At 38.9% G+C, this 22377-nt stretch overlaps 1 protein-coding gene across 1 annotated transcript in view; it reads right to left on the bottom strand.

The window, feature by feature from the left end:
• Positions 1-22377, bottom strand: part of LOC129418696 (Leucine-, glutamate- and lysine-rich protein 1) — a 52135-nt gene that overhangs the window by 16806 nt on the left and 12952 nt on the right. The window contains exons 3-4 of the mRNA XM_055173533.2: positions 14720-14902; positions 692-785 (exon numbers count right to left, since the gene is read on the bottom strand). Coding sequence (XP_055029508.2) covers positions 692-785; positions 14720-14902 — 277 coding nt within the window. The remainder of the gene's footprint in view (positions 1-691; positions 786-14719; positions 14903-22377) is intronic.

The following is a 22377-nucleotide window of genomic DNA, read 5'->3' as shown; positions in this document are numbered from 1 at the left end:
ATGTGAGAACACAACAGGGTCTGTGTAAGTGTGGGGCGGGGAGAAAGAGAGAAAGTTTGGTGAAGAGAGGCCCTCTGTGTCTGCTTCCACCTACAGTAGACTTGCATGTCTGGCGTATAACTGCAGGAAACCTGTGAGTCTTAAATGTAATTGCACTAAATCAAATTCCTCTTAATACTGTTTTGCTAAGGGGAAACCTCAGCCCACAAAAATAAAAAGATCTAAATTAAAGTGTGTCAGTAGCTTTCCAAGGTAGTGAAACTGAATAGAAATGTAAACATATATGCGTCACCCTAGTGCAGTGGTTCTCAATCCCGGTCCCGGAGCCCCACCGCTCCGCACATTTTGTATGTCTCTCTTATCTGACAGACAATGAGATCTCTGCTAATGACCTGATGATTTAAATCAGCTGTGTTAAACAAGGGAAACATACAAAATGTGCAGAGCAGTGGGGCTCCAGGACCAGGATTGAAAACCACTGCCCTAGTGTAAAAAGGAAATACATCCATTAAATTTAGACACGGTCGGCCTAAAATGGATTTGGATGCTAATACCAAATTTAAGAGGCTGTAGAATTATATTCCTCGAAGTAAAGTGTAGAGGGCCTAAAAATGTCACAAACCAAAATTTACATAAAATTACTAAATTAGGATTTATATATCCATCCCAGATTTTTGTTTTGTGACCTCACCTTTGCACTGTGCTCTTCTGCATCATCCAGTCTCTTCCTGAAGCTCTCCTCCAATCTCTCTAGTTTTTCTGCATGAATCCTGTTTAACTCTTCCCTGGAAAGAGAGTCCATAAATGTCATTAACATACAGTGAGAACACATGCATCTACAAACAATTAGACATCCAGTACTGTTAATAAAGAAAAAAAGCAGAGCTAAGAACAAAGGCCATCCAGTACAGCATGCAATGACATTATTATTATTATTATTATTATACAGCTGCAACATCACTCTAAAACTGCAGAGAAATTAGTGGGAAATATTACACAAAGTGGCCAACTTTGGTGGCATAATGTCACTGTGTGCTAGAAGTCTGCTGTGCATCGAGGGCAGAGGATAGCCCCAAAGGGGGCGCTCATAACCACCCTTACAAATGAGACAGTCTATGTCTTGTGTTTTTCAGGGAGACAGTCATCGGAAGACTACAAGTACACATCAAAGGTTAATTACTTGAGCTAAAAACAAGAGTAAGCGTGATACATTCAGAAGCATTCATATTTTCGATAATTGCCTTTTTTTTATAATAGTCACATGTCATGAAATGTTCTTAAATAAAATCATGAATAATGTAATGACTAATAAATAAAATTACAAATGAAGAGTTTGGTTCCAAAACCAGATAACTCAGTTTTTAAAATGTATTTACATTTTTTTTTTTCATTTTGTTTATTATAAAGTTATCCTGTTTTTATTGTGTTACTTAGCTGTATTTTTTTAGTTATGAAAACTTAAATCAAAAGAAATCAACTGCAGTTTGATTGATATTTATTGGAATGCACAATCAAAAAATTAGATTTTTGAAAATTTTTAAAAACAAAAAGAAAAGAAAAAGTTATCTCGTTTTGGAACCAAGCTCTTCAAATTTAGGTCCTTAAAAACAGTCAACAAAAGCAGTGCAAAATCATGTGTTCAGTTCCAAGAAAAACTCATACAAAATAAAATGTATACCTTTAATACAAATGCATAAAGCGAAAATATTTTTCCAAGTTACAACCAAACTTATAAAATGTTTACCTTAAATACACAGTAAACTGCCTTGTGGCCAGACTGCATCTGTTTTAGTAGAAATTAAAATCTACAGTACACCCCTCCATACCAGACGCCCATTTATACAGATTAATATCCGATGCTCTGTAAAATGTGTTTTAACTTTAAGCAAACAAATCCACTAGCCTTTTCTCTCATTGCTTTTAAACTGTGATCACAGTTTGACTCATCATCATAACCCACTTACGAATCTATGAATCAATATTGTAAAATCATCTTTTGCTAATAGTATAAAGGATGCGAGGAACGCTGGTGACTATATAGACAGCTTGGTAGATATTTCATTTTTACAGCACATTCCTCTGTGGCTCAAACATTCCTTTTATGAGACATACACTGACAGAGACTTTGTAGACAGACTATTTCCATGCGAGACTGGTGAAGACAGAGACACGAACACAAACAAACAAACAGCTTACAAGCAACATCAAAGTTTAAACAGACTGAATCAGATCACAAGCACAGACATTGCAGTATTCTCCATCCTAACCTGACCTCTCTAGTCAAAGCTACATCTGTCCTAAATACAAGATATTACTCAAGATATCAGACCTTAAAGGGTTATTGTATTATGACTTGTCATTTTAAACCCATATGACTTTGTTTCTTCTGTGGAACATAAAAGAAGACATTAAAATGTCAAGCTTTTCAGTGAACAATCACTTACTTTTCAAAACAAACGGCTATCGTATAACTTCAGAAGACATGGAATACAGAACACATGCGAATTGACTACTTTATGACACACTTATGGTTCCTATTCATTTTACTGTAATTGCATGGAAATGACCAACCAGTACATATTTCAAAAATATGAATTTCCATATTTATGCATTTGGCAGACACTACCCAAGCGTCTTACAGTACATTCAAAGCATACATTTTATAAGTATGTGTGTTCCCATTGCTGCTAACTCAATACGCTATGCATTACGATATAGTAACAAAATTATATGAGTTTGGATAAATCCTTTCACATAGATACACTAAAAAAGGTTAATTTGCGTACACAGAAATATGTGTTAATAATAGTCGCAGTGTTTTTCCAAACATGAGACAAGTTACACACAGGAGCAGGAAGACTTATAAACAAGAGGAAAACTGAATGAGTGATGCATATTTTCACCTTGAGAAAGAAAGAGGATAGCTGTCGGTGAGACAACATACTATTTATGTTAGACAGGCTGGAGATTGACAAACAGACCCACAGCTCTCTGACAGGAAGAGTTTGCCTGTAATGGTGCTAGCTGGAGGAAGTGGCTCTCGGATACACAAGTGTTAAATAGACACAGTCTGGAATGTCCACACTTCACTGCACTTGTGTAATCAAATCACTGGCAAACATGTTGAAATGGCAGATAGAAACCAAATGCTGTTGAAATGCGAGAAGTTACTGGAGATGTGAAGTAAAAACGAGAGAAGGAACATTTTGTGGTATTAGTAGGATTTTAAATGAAGCTTTGAGTGCACGAACACTAAATATAGAATTGCTCATAGCCATGGGATATAATAGGAAAAATTAAGTATGGATAAAAAGGGTCAGTGCCAAGTCTTATTATGAAGTAAAATGTGCACTTTAAAAAATGCAGGGTAGAGCCCAGCAGTTGGGTTCAACTCAGAAAATGTTTATTTTTAACCCAACAATGAGTTAAAACAACCCAGTATTTCGACAGTGGGCAGGTTTGAGCATTGTCTGACGTAAATCCAATTTAGTCATGCGTAAGGTCTACGCCTTAGGTTATCCGTAGGCACTGCGTGGCTCTTTGTTGCCTGACGTGCACCTCGACTAATTTTTAACAGCGCATCAGTTCTACGTGGACTGCAAGTGTTGTGATTGGTCCACTAGAACTCCTCCCACTAAAAAACTGTATCATAGGTATTTCCGTTTGCGACGGTGAGAAAAAAGATGGGCCAAGTTGAGGAGTGATTTAACTCAAACTGCAACAAAAGTCACTGTTTATTTACTTCCATCACTGCTGGTCTTCTTAAAACAACCTGATCTCACGAATTTCCGTGGCATAGTCACGGAATTTTGTGCAAATTTTTCCGTGGCATTCTCACGGATCTCCGCATTTTTCCGTGGCCCTGCTACGGACTGTCTTTTTCCGTGGCATTCTCACGGATTGGTTACTCAACTGTTTTGTCTTATTTTCTTACCATTTTCGCTTCGGTTTAGGGTTAGATTTACATGAAATTACATCCCTACAAAAACCCAACTCTAACTCCAACGCCAGGCGACAATTGTTTAAAGTTTAGAAAATATAAAAGAATAAATCAGAAAAAATAGTATAAACCAATAGTTAAAGTGACATACTAACGCAAACACCAAATCTAACCCTAAACCGAAGCGAAAATGGTTTGAAAACAGGAAAAAGCAGTTGAGTAACCAATCCCTGAGAATGCCACGGAAAAAGACAGTCTGTAGCAGGGCCACGGAAAAATGCGGAGATCCGTGAGAATGCCACGGAAAAATGAGCAAAAAATTCCGTGACTATCCCACGGAACTTTGTGAGATCATGTTGTCTTAAAACATCCACAACAAGCTGCTGTTTCTTCTTCGTTTGTAGGTTAAACTGACCAAACTGCTGCTTCATTGATGGTCGCGCTGCTACTGTGGTGGATACTGCACGCGTGGATACTGCATGTATGTTTGCACGGCTACACCGTAGGACGTACGCAAATGAGCCCTTTCGTTTTTCGGTGTGTTCTGAACTGTCACCAGTTGTGGCTGATTCAGCACATTGAATGACAAAGTCAAGTGGGAACGCACAGAACATCTAAATGTTTTGCATATCTCACTGCAGTACGCGAGTATTTTAAAAAAGTCTTGTGAGAAATTATGGACATATCACAAATTCATCTGTGGTGAGCTAACACTGCTTTGACTTCGGTAAATACTATTTAATTGTTTATTTATTTTTTGCTAGTTTTTGCCGTTATTAAACAGTGAGGTTAGGAGAGGACAGGAAAGTACAGGGAGGAGAGAGAGGGGTATGGGATCGGCAAATGACCACGAGTCGGGAATCGAACTCGGGTCGCCGAAAGTGCGAAAGCACCACATGTCGGAGCGCTGCCCACTACACCATCGGCTCCGACGACTTCGGAAAATACTATAACCGAACCCTAACCCACACTTAAACCCTAAAGCCCCTGATAAAAGTATAGTTTATTCGACTTCTTTCTTTTGAGGGCGCTCAATGTGAAGTGCGTCACAACATGTATGTAGCCCGTCATGTGTGTGGTTCGTAATTTTTTTAAATATGTGTTCTGCGCGTCAAGTTAACCTATGTGCATCACGTGTCTTGTCAAAATAAGTGCCTGCTACAGATGCGTCTTAAGGGTTTATAATAAAAAATGTGTAATGCGTAATCACAGTTTACTGTTAAGGGAGTGTCTTGCGTGTATTTTGTGATTGTGAGCGTCTCTTTTATCATAAACGGTTTTGACGTGTGTGCAGCAGGCAAAACATGTGATGCACATGTTTCACATGACGCAACAAACACATATTTTGAAAACACGAGCAACACACATGACACTCCAAACACATATTTTAAATTTGCGCCCCTCGGATGCGCAGTCACGAGCCGCCACAAAATGCAATGCATCTCCTGGGCTACATAGTACATTCTTGTGTAGGCACTTGCACTACACGTAATGTACGTGGGGTTGCAAAAATCTGGCAGTGCGAGTACAGTACATAATGATAAAGATGTATGACAAAAATTGCGTACTGCGCACACGAACCATACTTCAACCTTAACCCTAACAGAAAACCTTTTACATTTTAACAAAAAAAACCTTCATTTACAATATTTTTATAGCATTTTTACAAATTAGGACGTCCCCAAAGGAAGGCTTTGCTCATGTTTGTCAGATTTTGCTTGTTTTTGGGCACCAATTTGTCACCAAAATATATTTAAGTACACACGCACATTTTCCCTCCTGTCCTCTCAATCATTCCAACTTGAGAAATGTTCTGTCTCCATCCGCTTTCATATTATTTTCTCTCACAAGCATCTTTTAAATGATATTTCAGTGAGCCAAACAAATATCTTTATAATGACATTAACCTCCATGTTAATTAGGAACAGAAAATCCCTTCAGCCAATAAACACTCTGAATAATGAAACCTGTCAATGGCAATCACATACATGCTGAAATTGTATGCATGTATTAATCTGCAAACAGTAAAAAATAAGTAATTAAACTTTTGACAGACATGTGTATATAATTACTTTTTGGTTCAGTTTAGGAGTGGTGGTAAATTGTCTCACTGTTTCCATGACAAACAGCAACACAAATGTGTAAACATACACTCACAAAGATAAAATGTACTATACTTGCTAGCCAGCTTGTTATGATTGTATACAAACAGAACTTGGATAGAAAATGATAGTTGGATGGAGTGGAGCTGTAAATGTCTGTGCACACACTGGATACAACAGCAGTCCAGGTTCACCTTTACACACACGCACCCATATTGTATCATTTTCAAAGACAAATGATACTAACAAAATTTACTCAACTATCTAAAGCAATTATAAATAGGGCTTACACAAAATTCTGTGAATTTTATGTGACAGCTTTTCATATATAAACATCCTATAGTACTGTAGTCCCCCTGTGCTTGTAGTTTCTTGAAAGTTTAGTTGTAATCTTTCAAATTAAATAGTAAAAATATTCTAAAATTATCCACCACAATTGGCTCATTTTCCTAACAATAGAGGGTATGCAACAACGTCACTTTTCCATGTGACTACACTAGAGCTTACACTGAGTGGCAAAACATTCAACAAAATGGCTGGCTTTTATAGTGGCTGCTGTAAAAAGCCAGTAAAACTAACTATTATCAGCTTAAATTGAATTAAGTTGGCCTTATTAGTGACCCTAACAACTTGCCAAACAACCAGTAGTCTGTGAACATTGGCATATGGCCAGACTTTGCTTTTCCTGACATATATGTCTTGCCTAACACTATTAAAACATCCCACCTTTCTAGAACAAAAGGCTCATCATAATGGATGTTTTTTAATGAAGGCTCACTGACAAAACTTTGCAATTACACAGAATAAGAGAATTCATTGGTGTATTTTTATAGGATTTTTTATCCCCAAATTTTACATACCTGGCTACTGATTTACTTCACCTTTGAGTGTTTTTTGGAAAACGACCGCTCCAAATTTTGTTAGCTTAGCACAGTCATTCACACAACTACTTTTCCTATTTTAGACGCGTTTTTCACGCTACACTAAGGGCCGATTCACACCGGCTGCGTGGCGTATCTGTTGCATGTCAGTTGCGTGGCGGCTCCGTCGCATTTTCTGTGTCTGTACATACCAGAAGCATGCCTGATGCAGCGCTAACGCGCTGCTGTTGCTATAGGTGACATATATTTTGCCTGGAAACGCTTCCAAGATGCTTGCGTGTGGCGTGAAAAATAGGCGTTGGTCCTATTCCTAGCATGCACGCATTTTAGGCGCGGCTCGAGCCACGCCTGAGACGTGCATGTCATGCAGGTGGTGTGAACTGTCAAACCTGCTAACATGGGAGCCTAAATAAAAATTGACACGCCACGCAGCTGAGACGCACACGCCACGCAGCCGGTGTGAATCGGCCCTAATGCTGTTGCCCAGACTTTTTGCCACTCAGTGGGCGTAAGGGCCGATTCACACTGGCTGCGTGGCGTATCAGTTGCATGTCAGTTGCGTGGCGGCTGCGTCGCGTTTTCTGTGTCTGTACATACCAGAAGCATGCCTGACGCAGCGCTGACGTGCTGCTGTTGCTATAGGTGACACATATTTTGCCTGGAAACACTTCCAAGACGCTTGAGTGTGGCGTGAAAAATAGGCGTCGGTCCTATTCCTAGCATGCACGCGTTTTCAGCGCGGCTCGAGCCGCGCCTGAGACGTGCGTGTCATGCAGGCGGTGTGAACTGTCAAACCTGCTAACATGGGAGCCTAAATAAAAACGGACACGCCACGCAGCTGAAACGCACATGCCACGCAGCCGGTGTGAATCGGCCCTAACTGCAGCCACTTTCGCCGAAGGTGACGTCACGTGCATAACCTCTATTATAGACTGTAAAAAATGTACGTAGTGTCCGTGATGTCACCCATAGGTTTGTGAAAAGCATTTTTGAGCTTAACGTCACATCACCACGCATCACTCGCGGATAACCGAAAATGGGTAAAGAGGCAGGACATGGGTGAAGCAAAGGTGGCTGGTTGCTAAAACCACACGCGCCTAGCTCGACTCTAGAGACAACAGTGGCAGTTCCCCCATCACTCAAGTGGCCACGCCCTTAATTATGCAGAACTTTAATGTCGCATAGAAACAGAGCGCAACGCGTCATACTCATAACCTGAAAACCACGCCCACCGGGGGGAAAACAATCCATCCGTCTCCATTGACTTTGTATTGCGAGAGGCTCCCTCCTTGTCATTTCTGGCTTATAACAAAAACAGAATAATGCCTAAAAGCTGCTGTGTCACAGGGTGTACAGCTAACAAGCCAAAAAACCCAGAAATAAGTTTTTATAGGCTGTCAGTCCCAAAAAACGAGTGTTAAAAGACACAAAAGTGGAAACAGGCAACTTTTCATAGTACTACTATTAGTAGAACTGCGCCCACTATAGGGGAAACGTAGTCAGCAATCCACTTTTTTCTCCTTAGAGGCTGAGTTTTACAGCTCGAGAGCTTATAAAAACTTATTTCTGGGATTTTGGGCTTGTTAGCTGTACACCCTGTGACACAGCAGCTTTTAGGCATTATTCCGTTTTTGTTATAAGCCAGAAATGACAATGAGGTGGCCTCTCGCAATACAAAGTCAACGGAGACGGTTGGATTGCTTTTCCCCCGGTGGGCGTGGTTTTCAAATTAGCATAACTGCGCTCTGTCTCTATTCATACCAGACGTAAAAGAGGTGGCAAGCGCAAGTGTCAATGCAAAGACGCGAATAGGCATCCTGCAGTGCGGTTAGCTTGCTCTACTAGTCACGTGATTACAGGGAGCGAGCGGAGTCGCAGAAGCCCCTCCCATGACGTGAATTTCCACGTGAATGTCTCGAATGACTAGAATTTCGCGCACAGCTTTCACGCACGAATAAAGCTAGTAAACTAAAGATTTACAAGCGTCCAACTATTTGCCGCCTGTACCACGGCTGGTGTGAACGCAGGGTAAGGCTTAATATAATTTAAACAGATGAGTTACAAAAAAATTCACCCCCTCACAGTTGTCATGAAGGGCAAAATTAGCTATACAGACTAAAAACACTTTTTGTACCAGGCTGTAAACATATTTTCTACTGTAAAGTTGGGCATTTTACCATGGAGGTCTATGGGAATTGACTTCCTTTTGAAGCCAGCCTCTAGTGGCCACTCAATGAATTTTTTATTTTTATTTAAGTCACTTCCGTATTGGCATCATCAAACAAAGATCAAAGGTTGCCCCTCGCTAATAATAAACAACTTCTTAATAATTCCATACGGTCCAAATCCAAAACTGCTTGTCCTTTGCAGGGTCGTAAGGACACACGCGGGACACACCCTTTATATGATTCACATAATTTTAATGAGGAACATTATTGAATATGTAGAATTTAAACTGTATATGTTTGAGCTCGTGTGCCAAGAGATCATTTCAAAACGGTTTTATTCTAATTTGACCAGAAGTGAAATGATGACACTTTCTCATTTTGAACTGGTCTTTGTTAGCTAGTGTAAAGGGGGTTGCTTGTGGTTGTACAACCCCAGGCTGTGTGTATGTGAGACCATCTAAAAGTGCTCCCACAGTAAAGTGTCACACTCCTTCTCTCTTCATCTAAAAACACATCAACAGTGTCACTGTGATCCGGTCAAACGGATGAAAGACGGGTCTGTCCTTATTATTCAAAAGACACACAAAGACTGATGAAGCAGTTGGGCAAGAAAACTAGTGAGCTGGGGGACAAGATGTCCTTTATAGGGTGAAAAAGGGGTCAGAAACTCTTTTGCTCTGGTCTGCCAGGACTGTGATAATTGGCAAAGCTTGGTTACCGCAGGGTCCCAGTTATTTTGTGTGTGCGTGTGTGCACTTGTCCCTCTCAACTAAAACAGCACAGTTAGTTCAAGCACACGATCAGAACGTTCTGTTAACCTCTTTGTTTATCCTTCAGAGCTTTAGAAATAATGCCAAACTGACCTAGTAATATAGAAACTAGGTTGAAAGAAAGCTGGAGTGTTTATGTATGTCTTGACTTGCTTTATTCACCATTACTACAAAATCTTGACATCTGCCGATGCTCTTGGCGTATTCACGAACGTTAATGAGAAAGCAATGTTTAATTTGTAAACAAATGGATCTTTTTAATGAACTGGTTGATTCAGTTTACAAAAATTTGAAAAGACGAATGATTCATCCATGTATGAGACCTGATTCTTGAGTTCAAAACACTGATTCGAATTGGAGACCCTGTCTTCATTTAGTTAATTATCTTGAAAAAATTCCCAGAACATTCTTCAAAAAATTCCCACTGCGTTACACAGAAGAAAGAGCCGGGAACCCTCATTCCTTTAGATATTTTCGCAAAAATGTAAATCGTTTTATGCTTGAGGCTTCTTCTTGACAACCTAAATAGTCATTTCCATCTTATTAGTCAAGCACCTGCAACCTTTGACTCCACCTCACCTACAGCACAGGTATGAGCATGTGTCTAATAAGGCCCTCACATCTGACTCATGCCATATGACTAACTGATCACTGTACTTTCAAAAATCAGATATCTGCCTTTCAAGACGTCAAACTCCAATTGACTCGGGCAGGAAGTTTTCACGGTAGACAGTCAGGCAGAAGTAGACAAAGTTGACACCAGTGAAAAACCCTGTGTATTAGTAACTGCAATACTGGGAAACATGTTAAGACAAGCATCACTATGTTATTACTCATACGTTGAAGGATTTGTAAGTGCACTAACTAAACTATTAATGATTATATTAGAAACCAGAACATCACTAATGTTGCGTCCAAAATCACCTACTTCCATACTATTTAGTAGGCAAAAATCAGTAAATAAAGTGAGTACCGTTTTTTTCAGTTTATAAGCCGCGTTTTTTTCATAACTTGGCTGGTGCTGCGTCTTATAGTCAGGTGCGCCTTCTAAGTCAATATGAATTAATTTTGACATTTATGAGGCAAGAGACAACATATCCCTCTACAACCGCGAGAGTTCGCTTTTGTATTTATGTAATTCAATGGATTCAGTAATGTGAAATGACAAGTATGCGAACTTCACGCTAGTTGGGTTGTTCGGTTAATTTAGCCTATTCAGCCTTCCAAGTAAGTTCTGTATGCTATGGTTTATCGTTTAAATAACTGATAATATGACTTTAACGTACAGACATCTATTCAGCCTGCTGTTCTGTCTGCTATTGTTTAGTTGAATAACTGGCCTTTCCAGATTAAATATCTGCTCTTCAGCTTGGATTTTGTGAAATAATTTTCAAAATAAACGCGACGTATAGTCCACTGTGACTAACTGTGGGTTTACACCAGATGCGAGTTCAACGATTTGCGCAAGTAGATTACATACAAAGTTAATGCAAAGACGCGATCAGACGCGTCCTCGCGTGGGGCGATGCGAATGACGCGATATGGGAAAACACGTGCTATTCGCCTCAAACGCGTCTTCACCCAAGTTGAAAATATTCAACTCGAGCAAAAAATACGCATGACTCGAAGTTAAATCCCGCGAGTAATCTAGAGCGAGCAACGCGATGCGATTGCACACTTCGCATTTGGTGTAAACCCACAGTTATTACCACAGTTAACTCAGCATTTTTGAATGATGTGCCTTATAGTCCGGAAAGTACGGTATGTTCCCAGAACATTCTTTAAAAAATTCCCGCTGTGTTACACAGACGAAAGAGCCCGTGACATTTTATTTTTTCCTCATTCCTTCAGATTTTTTTGCAATAATGTAATTCGTTTTTCATAGTATTCGAATTCATCGTTTTCAAAAAAAATTGGTGAAAAGAACCCAGATAACCTACTACTTCCAGCAAGATTTAAAGTGTGCATTCAATGAATACTTTACTATCCTGTGAGTCACCCAAAGAAGAAGAAGAAGAAGGAGAAGAAGAAGAAGGAGAGGCGTCATATTGAACAATGTCGTAAAGTGGTAACAGCTCTATTCAAATGTAAATACATAAGAAAAACAGCTGTTCCTTGTGATTAATTGCGCTTGATTAACATCGTCCAAATTAATGTCTCTCTTGTTGTTATGACGACAAATGCCACATGATGTATCAACATGGAAGATACAGTATGTCCAAATTTCATTCACACTAGCCATATATAGAACGTACTGTTTTAACGGCCGATAAGTAAATACTTCTAATTCAGTACGTACTGCCAGTGCACTAAAAACCACTCTGAACAGCTTTGCATAATAACACACCCATCTATTGTGACCTTACAAGCACCATACATGTAGTTCCCATTATTCACCATCACTAATATTCAATATGTATGCCAATCGGGAATGCACAGGCCTAACAAGGAAAGGGTGTTGAAGATCAAACAAGCCTGAACATCAACAGGTGAAAATGAGTGAGACATGAGTGAGCACAGATGGAGGATAATGAGACCATCACCCGATGCTGCACTGAGACACACCAGCAGAAGTGTAAAGGAGCTTGAATAAATACAGCACACGATGCAGAGATGGAGAGCCCCAGTACTGCTGGTTGCTAACAGACAGGTAGACCACAGGGACAGAGGCGTGTATACAAACAACACGAGACATCTAAACACGCAACAGCTGGTAAGCAACAAAAGGCCACTGACGGGGAGAAAAACACATACAAACAGAAACTCAAGACCCAGGTGGGGATGGATACAATTAGGCCCTAATAAAGGAGAGGATAGACGTGAATTGAGTTGCAATTACCCCGGTGAACAGGTGGAAAAGAACAATGGAAGATCAAATAGAAAACAGGTTTGAGAAGTGGAGGGCGGGTGAATGAAAAGATATGTAAGAGGAACACAGGTACTCAGACTACTAAACAGGTCTTGATCTGGACTGAGCCAATCAGCTGAACCTTAAAAACCGGTAGGATAATGACACCCGAGAGACGGATCCAGACAAAGACCGCTTTAGGACAGACAGACAGACCAACCCAGTCTCACAGAGTTGCGTATAAATAGCACAAAGTGTGAAAATCATGCAATACATACGCCAAAGTCCTTCCTATATATTCACTTAAACAGCGCATCTTTTTTGTCGTTTTGTTTATTTGTTTCAATTTATTTAGCTATTTTTTTTACCATTTTCACTTGGGTTTAGGGTTAGAACAACTTTTTGTTATATAAAAACGACATCCAAACCCCAATTCTAACCCTAACTCCAAGCGACCATGGCTTAAATATAGACAAAAACATGGAGAAACCTGTATATTAAAGGTGCAGTGTGTAATTTATAGAAGGATCTCTTGACAGAAATGCAAAAAAATATACAAAACTAAATTATAAGGGGTGAATAAAGACCTTTCATAATGAACAGTTATGTGTTTGTTTCCTTAGAATGAGAAGTTTATATCTCCATACACAGAGGGTCCCCTTACATGGAAGCCGCCATTTTGTGCAGCCATGTTTCTACAGAACAAACCTTTTTACTAAGTTGTCTCCAACGATGACATGTTTGTCCGGTGGCGGCTACCGTAGGCTCTCTATGTGTTTCAAAAGCAAGAGGTAAGCAGTGGACTGAGCCAATGGTTGCAATTCACAACCTCACCACTAGATGCCACTAAAATTTACACACTGCAACTTTAAATATCCTCCTTAAGCAAATCTTAAAACTAACCCTAAACCCAAGTAAAAAAACAGAAAAAAATGTAGAAACCAATAAAGAAAACTACAAAAAAGATGTGCCATTTAAGTGAATGGGAAGGACTGGCGTATCATATGCACGCCAAAGTGGAATTTGCCGTATGTACTGCACGATTTTCACACTTTGTGCTATTTATACGCATCTACATGAGACTGAGTAGCAACGACAAACATTGTTTTGTAATTTACTGTTTTCTACATTAAATCATCATGCATTATGTAAAAAAACATTCTGTGAAAATATAACTTTGATATTTTTAATATTGCCTGAGTAAGGTAATGTCAAAAATTGAAATCAATAAGTCAAATCAAACTTTGTTGCTCCATATCTAATAACTAGATTAAGAGACCTAGGCCTGGATTTGAAAAAACAAATGCAATTTTTTGTTGTTTTGTTAATGCATAAGCGTTACATTTATCACATTTGTTTAGACATTCAGGCATTTAGTAGACACTTTTTTCTAAACGATAACTAACAAGCTATTTGGCATAGATAACTACAGTTTATAAAACTAATAGTTCAAACTTTGAATTCTGATTGGATGAGCTGAAATGGTTATAATCAAAAATAAATGTATCTCTATATATATTCAAAATTTACTGGTGTATTTTAGTATATTGGCATTGTATAGATGCAATATGCCAAGATGTTGTACATTACTCTTATTTTACCACAATTTTTAAGTTAGTACAGTTTTTATGAAGTGTCTGTCTGTCACTTCATAACCATGGTAAAATCGCTGTAATGCAGGCCTAGTAGCTTTTTACTTTAAATGGAACTTAATGTTTCTTTGCTAGTCAGCATTTGTGTAAAGGTTTTTTGTATAAATGAAGACGGATAAAAAAGAAACAGGTTCACGAACAATGAGTCACGTCTTACAAGTCCAGACGTGCCGACCGATTTTTTAGAGGAGCAGGTGGGACAGAAGGATGCAAAGAGAAAAAGCCAGACATCTGTAGTGTGACTGCACACAAACCTATTTGTATGTATTAATGCATGGCAACTGAGTAAGCAAGACTGTATTTGTTTACTCCTGCTGTGGAGCGCGGCCGGTAAGAGTGTTTTGTGTTTGTGTCGAACCTCTCCTGCTGTAGAGCTGATCGGGCTTCTCTCAGGTCCTTCATCTCGACCTCCGCCCGCTCCAGTCTCCGGGTCACCTCCTCCTCTTTCTGTTGCCACGCCAACAGCTGCTCCTGCAGGGACTTGCATCGCTGTTGACATGACAACCGGCTCTCCTCCTTTTCCCTCAAGTCTCGGGACAGCCTTCGGGGGAAAGCGTGAACATATTGACTCACGACACATGCAACCATTTACACCCACATGAAAGCCGCATATCTGCACACATCTGTACGCACACACACACACACACACACAAACGCCTCTGTTCTGAAGGATACTGAGCTGCCTTTCTGTGCTGCCTACATAGTGAGTAGAATATAAAAAGCATAATTTGGATGCTGGCCCCCAGCATGGGATGTTGTCATGAAGTCATGTTATGGTGTAAGCTTGGTTTTTAGCAGGGTAACCCAAAAGGAATGTGATAAACGACTAATTTAAAACACTCCCTTAAGTGTAAAGGAGACTTGATTAACACCTGCTAACACTTACAGTTGATTCCAAGAGTCGGGCGTTAGTGTTAACTCTGTCTTAGCTCTGTGTTAACATAATAAGCACAAACAATATACAAATAACTATCAGATAAAATAGCCCATTTTAATCAGATGGAATGTAATAGTGAAACAGAAGCATTTTCTTTAAAACATATTAAATGTAAGTATGATGCAATGCATTCTGGGATTGCCCTTTCCATGAAAAATATAGGTGACTCTGTCTGTGAAATCCAGGCTGAAGCCTTATAATCTAATTATGAGATTTAAAGCATCAAAGTTTGATTTCACACTGATTTTAGCCAATAGTCCCTTTATTGTCTTTACTGGTAATTTAAATCAGTGCTGCCAATTTACCAGTAAAAGAGGTTGTAAGATTATTAGTAATTTACCGGTAAGCGCTATGTGTGAACCAAAAAATATAGATGATCGTCATTTAGAACGGACAACGTCAGACCGCACTGACAGCTTCGAGCCAATCATAACGTTTTGATACAGATGACGCGTTTACCTCCACACTGTTTACGGACGTTTCCACACACACGCTGCTTAAATGTCGAGCACACCTGAAGCTAACATCCACATTTCTTCACAAAAGTTGTTTAAAACAGCTTACCATCTATTTGCCGAATTCCTTAGCACACCCTCTGTGAAGCCTAATGTGCAAACAGTACTGTTGTTAAAAACGCAGGTTCTGTTTGACGTCGCCTAATGCAAAGTTGTTTGGTCACAAGCAACTTTGCGACCATCAGCGTTTGCCACAGATGTGAAAACAACAAAATACAGACCGTGGATATGAAGTCATAACCCGCCATTGTTTACAAATACAACACTGAGCTCGCTGTGTGCCACAGGTAACTTCTGCTTTCTCTCAGAGTTTACCGGTATTTTGATACTGATGTGTGAATTATATCTTACTGGTTAAAAGACGGAACAGCACATTTTTGTATTTACTGGTAAATTCATGGTAATTTACAGAAATTACTGTGTGAAAGAGGCTATTGATTTTAATCTTTCAAAAGGCCTTTCTCAGTCAATATTAAACATATCAAGGTTATATTTTGACAGAATGTTCTGTACATTATGTAGGATGATTTTATGTGGAAAACATAAAGGGCCCTATCATACACCCAGCACAATGCAGCGCAATGCTCGAAGTAAGTGTCTTTTGCTAGTTTCAACCCGGAGCAATTATCATTTTCACGTTTAGCACCACGTTATTTAAATAGCAAATGCATTTGCACCCAATTTTGCACCCCGGGGCGTTCTGGTCTGAAAACGAGGTGTGTTCAGGCGCATTGTTGGCACGTTGCTATTTTGGAGCAACTAAAATAGACTACGCCATTGACCAACAAAAACCTGGTCTAAAGTCTAAAGTCAATGGCGCAATAAAGTTTTTGTTATTTAATAAACGGATTCATAATACGGGACGACAATACGCGTTTGCTTATCCCAAACATGGATGCACAGCAGAACACAACCCTTTTTATAATATGAAAAATTTAAGGATTCAAATGTAAACGATTATTATTGAGTCTCTTGAACATAAATGAGGACCAATTACAAGATTTTAGAAGGCGTAAAGAGCTGCTTCACCTGTAGCCTGGTAATAATTAAATGTTTTGCTTTAAACAAATGCAAATATTGTACCTATTTTTAAATGTTTTTTTTTAAATGCCACCCTACAGATTTATTGTATATGATGACTCTGTACCTGTGGATATGGTGAGATGAGAAACATTTTTAAAGTAATGCTTTAAAAAAAACTCATGACGCTGTCCGAGTGCTGAAACGGCTCTCTGGACGTAAATTATTTATCTTCTCCTACAAAAAAAAGTATTTTTAGAGTAAAACCTTTTCATACTGTTTTGATGATGTTGGATATCCATACATTTACAGCAATTAAAAGCCTGCTTTTTTACTTCCATGGCTAAAAGAAAACGGGTTTTTAAAGGTTTTAATAAAAAAATAACAATTTCAATACAAATAAAAAACGACACAATGATTTAACATTAATCTTAAATTGGGGGTCTTCTTCCTTCGCTTAGTTTTTCAGTTTACAAAGTCCGTCATTTAAATAGGGATTAGACATAGCGCCAGCGCAATTGGCTTTTAAAGGGGATGCACGTTACGCCCAAAACACACCCATTACTCATTACGAGAATAGGAACAACCCTTTTCGACCGTGCGCTCGGCACACAAACCATTTTTCCCATCGTTCAATTAGCAAAAGTGGATTCGGACCGTGTGCCGTGCGCTTTAGACCGTGCACTTAGATCGTTAAAATAAGGCCCATAGTCCTTTAGCTGGGTTTTCACAGGCAGGGTAACAAATATGATACATAATGTTTTGGAATAGCCAGAAGTGCACCAACGATACCTATTGTAAACAGGCTATTTAGGTCTGGTTACACAGACAATGAGATGAGAAGGTGAAAAGGTCTTCGTCTTACACAAATACATTTCACTGCTGTACACTTACTTATCAGTTACAGCAGGTGTCCAAAAACTTCCGCTAGCTCCCTGAACAAGGACCTTCAGGAGACCCTGTCCACTCTCTATCTTTCCTTCCAGGAAAAAACTAGGAAATTCCCAAACACAGCAAACCTTATCTGCGAGCCTCCATCCTCCTGATAGAGGAAGAGACACTTCAGGAAATAGTGTGACAATGGTACACATCCCATGTGAACCGCATTAAAGATCAAGACAGTTTCCTCTATAAAGCAGCTTTAACAGAAGATACAATATCTTCAAGGCCTCTTTATGAGGACCGATCACGAAAAATGAAAGAACGTGTTCAGAAGAGGACTGTATGGTCTTAGTTCTATAAATCAAACAAAGATAAGCGTCATCCCGCAGGCACACTCACATCTGTGGAGATTTTTTGTATGCGGCAGATTAACGTGAATGTCATGGATAAAAAAATGCCGAAGTACACACAGACCACTTCTGGAATGCCTAAACAATAAATGAAATGTTGAAGCTTAACATATGTTTAATATAAAGTGAAATACGAAATGAACGAAATGTGGGGAGCACATGGGTGTATCTGTGGGGGTTTCCGAGAGTGAAAAGCGTGATAAAGGATTGGTGGGGGGTGAATTCAACAAAGTTTCAGTCTGATATCTGTCATCAGAAAAATCGTTAGTGCATGTGACAGATGAGCCTGCTTTGGAGATATCATTGCTCCTCTGGGGTGGTGAAAATTAAAGAAGCTTTGAAAACTGAGATGAGAAGTGTGTATGTGTGTGTGCGGGAAGCTCTGAAACCCAAAGCCTCAAATGGGAAGTGCTTCCATCTGCCATCACAGAGCTTCACACGCAGCTTCAGCCTGCTGATGCTTTATAGAATGTAATAACTTTAAAATATCTCTCTATCTGAAACACTGCTATGGTACTTGGAGAGAGGAGGGTGCGACCTCAAAAAGCATAGGAACACATGCATGTCGCTTTCTGAGCTCACACGCCTCACGTTCCTCTTTATACTTCTAAGGTCTTCAAGATCTTACAGACCCCCATCATTGTGTCTGAGGTCTCTTTGCCCTACGCGAAAAGCTTTTATGCCTTTTCATAAATCCTCTTTATATCACAGCGTGTTCCCTGACCTCTCTTCGGGAAAGCAATCGTGTCACGCCGCACAATGCTCGAAATCGCATCCAGGAATGCGCATGAAAGCACCGAGACACTTGAAATTACAGATGACTGACAGATACTAACAAAATCTGTCTCTGCCACGCACACACACACTTTTACACACAAACACATGAGCACACCCTAGTCAAACAGGTACACAATAGTTCATGGCTGTGCACAGTTTAATGGTCCATGACATTAATCAAAACAAATAAAATGTCACCACAGAGGCTTGTCATGCTCTATTTATATCGTCCTGATACAAGTGACTACTGTTTTTTTTCTTCAGAAGAAAACATGATTGTTTAGAGGTCAAGAGATTTAATGGAGATTTCTCTTCAGTATTAAATCTCTTTCAAATGTTTATTTAAAAAGACAAATATTAGATTTTTAACATGCAGTAAGAGTACAAAGCTATAAAATGAACGTGGACAGCATCGCTATTATTGAATTTGATGAGAAACTCTGACATTGAGATCTTTTTTCGAAACACGCATATATGAGAGATTACTGAAAACTTTTATAACAACATATAAATAATAATAAATGTACAATATAAAACAATAATAAGACTAAACAAATCCGTAAAGCAGTTATATTTGGTGTCCTGATTTTTTTCCGATTTTTCAAATGGTTATATTTTTTATTGTTAATCGATAACAAGATTATATTATGATTTTCTGTTGTCCAAATTAGTCAGTGTCAATTCTGCTACTGTCAAACTCTATTACAAGGTTACAGTAATGGTGTGACAGTCATATATGTGTGTGAGAAAGATTGAGAGAGGCACTGTGTCCGAAACCTCCTTCCTCCATACTATATAGCAGTAGGCGGGGCGAGTAGTATTCGATGGACACTTTACTAGCCCGTGAGCCCCCAGGAGAGGAATTATCCAATGAAGAAAAAGGAGAGGCGTTGTTTTATTCAAAAATGTCCGAAAGTTGTAATGCGGCTGTATTCAAATGCAAATACATACATAACACAGCTGTCCTTTGTGTTTAAATTGCCCTTGTTTAACAGTTAACAGCTCACTTTTTGTTATGATGAAATGTTTCATCGTGATGCAAGCCCGTAAGCAGGGGGGGTTCGGGTGGTTCGAACAAACCCCCCCTCACTGCCAAAAGGTCCAGAATTTAAGTCGTTTTTTCGCTTGATTATTGTCATCATTGTTTTAATCAATGCTTGTGACAAAAATTCTGGGTTCCTGTTTCAAATTAATATGATACATTATTGAAGCTAAACGCATGATTTCTGTCATTTTCTGATGCTCGTTTTATTTGACTCAACGCTCAGCGCTCGTTTGACTTCTGGCTGCGCTGCGCAGACCGATCGGCACGTGACGTCTTAGCACCGCGAGACCGATTCTATAGTAAATGACTCTTAAATAGATCTCGCGGTAGTGTGGTGTCACAAGCCAACAGGTCTGAGCTGCACCCCGTTAAGTAAGATAAAGTCAAAATTATTCCGAGATGACCAATAAAATCAGACCAGGCAGACAAAGGTGCAACACAGGGTTCAGATGCGCAGTGATTGTCAAGGTGACAAGACAAGAAACATTACTGCAGCTGAGCACACATGGGTGTTCAAATTTAATGCGTTGCTTTAACTCCCTCCAGTAATTCACTTCCCATTATTCAGCGCGTGTTTATTAACAAAATTCAACGCCACTCTTTTATTCGTTAAGATATCTTTGTTACTGTATGATTAAATTCACTGTGTTGTACTGAACTGATGCGAAGCTTGAACTGGAAAACGCGACGCATCACGTGTGCGGTACAACGCTTCATCCACCGGTAATGCGCGTGAACGGAGTTTAAATGAGCCCATTCATCTTTTGGTTTAACATTTTATTGCATTCGGTCTTAAAGCCCAATAAACAGCACGGTACCTGTTGAAGTCATTAAAGTTAATTAAACAACAAAAGAAGAGAAAGTCACTCACTGGTCCTGACTGTAGCCTATAGTGTTGAGCTCTGATATTAAAAGTACGTTTAAGGTTTATCGTGGAATTTTGATTTTCTGAACAACTTTTACTAAAGTAACTGCAGTTAACAAGAAGCCTTTTGCTTCATTACCAGACATTAAATCAGATGCGAGAATTTTAAAATGAAGGCTTGCATTATGTTTACATCTTACACAGTTAGTATAATGCATGCAGGGCAAGAAGAATATTTATCTAATGTGGGTAATGTGAAGTAATCGTAGATTCATTTATGCTTTTTTAATAATTTCAGTTTTCTTTCATGGGATATGGACCCCCTAAAGTAGCCTCTGCCAACCCATTTATACAGTTCTAGTTCCCTGCAGTTGTGTTGTATTTAAGCATATAAAGTGTATAATAAGTGTGTGCATATTTTGAATTAATTTAATAAACTAATTATTGATGGCCTTTAGTTAATTCACTAAAATGATCCTATATTCAGTAAGCCTATGTTTACTTTACTGACAGCCCATTGTGCCCAGGATGGTAAAATAATTATTACAATGCATTCCTATAATGACCAACACAAATCTTCTGCGTACTGACATGGTTTGAAATCTATAGTTATTTAATTCTTTGGTTTTCTGATGTTTTTTGAAATTCATATATGTAGAGCAGAAAAATATTTTTTTCCTGGGGTGCATGCCCTACAAAAATACATATATGGACCTCAGTATTTGTAAAATCCTGCGTATGGCCCTGCTCATAATTAAATACAAAAGGAGGAGAAAAACTGCAAAAAAAATTCCACTTTTTGAAAAAAAGAACCCCCCCTTTCAATAGGCTGGCTACGGACCTGTGATGTATAATATGGTGGATGTAATATGTCCGAATTCATTCATACTATATATATAAATATACTGTAAAGCCCTGATTAATGTAATGTTAATTTTATCATTTTCTAATATATTTCTAATACAAAGTTGTTTCTTAACATTATCTAGCATAAACAGTTGTATAAAAGTAAAAAAAGATAAACAAGTACTTAAACAAATGTATTGCTTTTTGTTTGTTAATGTTAGTTAATAAATTAACATTTATATGATAAACAGATTATAGTGCAAATGTGACAATAAACCTCACTGAACGACATGAGGGTTAATAAATGACATGTTTTTGTGAATTTAAAGGACAACAGTATCTGGTTTAATTTACTTTTCACCCCAGTCAAAGTATTTTCTTGTCAGCTAAAATGCTGTCTCAATTTCCACAGTCTGATAACTGAGAGGGGATTGTATTAACTTGGATCATTACAAAAAAAATAGGGGAAAAACACGCATATCAACAGCAATTTGGGAAGTCTACCTAGTGATAACTGTCAAAAGCAGCAGCTAAAACACTCATTCACATGTGCCCAAAATACGTGCTTGACTTCACATGTCCGCAAGAGCGAGTCCAAACATACGCATTTGAGGATCAGGGTATAAATCCTGGATTGACCAGAGACAACGCTGTCTCGTATCACTTTACAGAGGATTGGAAGGAGATTGGGAAAATTTAAGCGACAAGACAGTCACTTC

This window comes from Misgurnus anguillicaudatus, chromosome 15, assembly GCF_027580225.2.
Source record: "Misgurnus anguillicaudatus chromosome 15, ASM2758022v2, whole genome shotgun sequence".
In the NCBI taxonomy this organism is placed as follows: Eukaryota; Metazoa; Chordata; class Actinopteri; order Cypriniformes; family Cobitidae; genus Misgurnus; species Misgurnus anguillicaudatus.
Note: the sequence above shows the minus strand (reverse complement) of the source record. Positions and strands in the feature narration are given on the sequence as shown.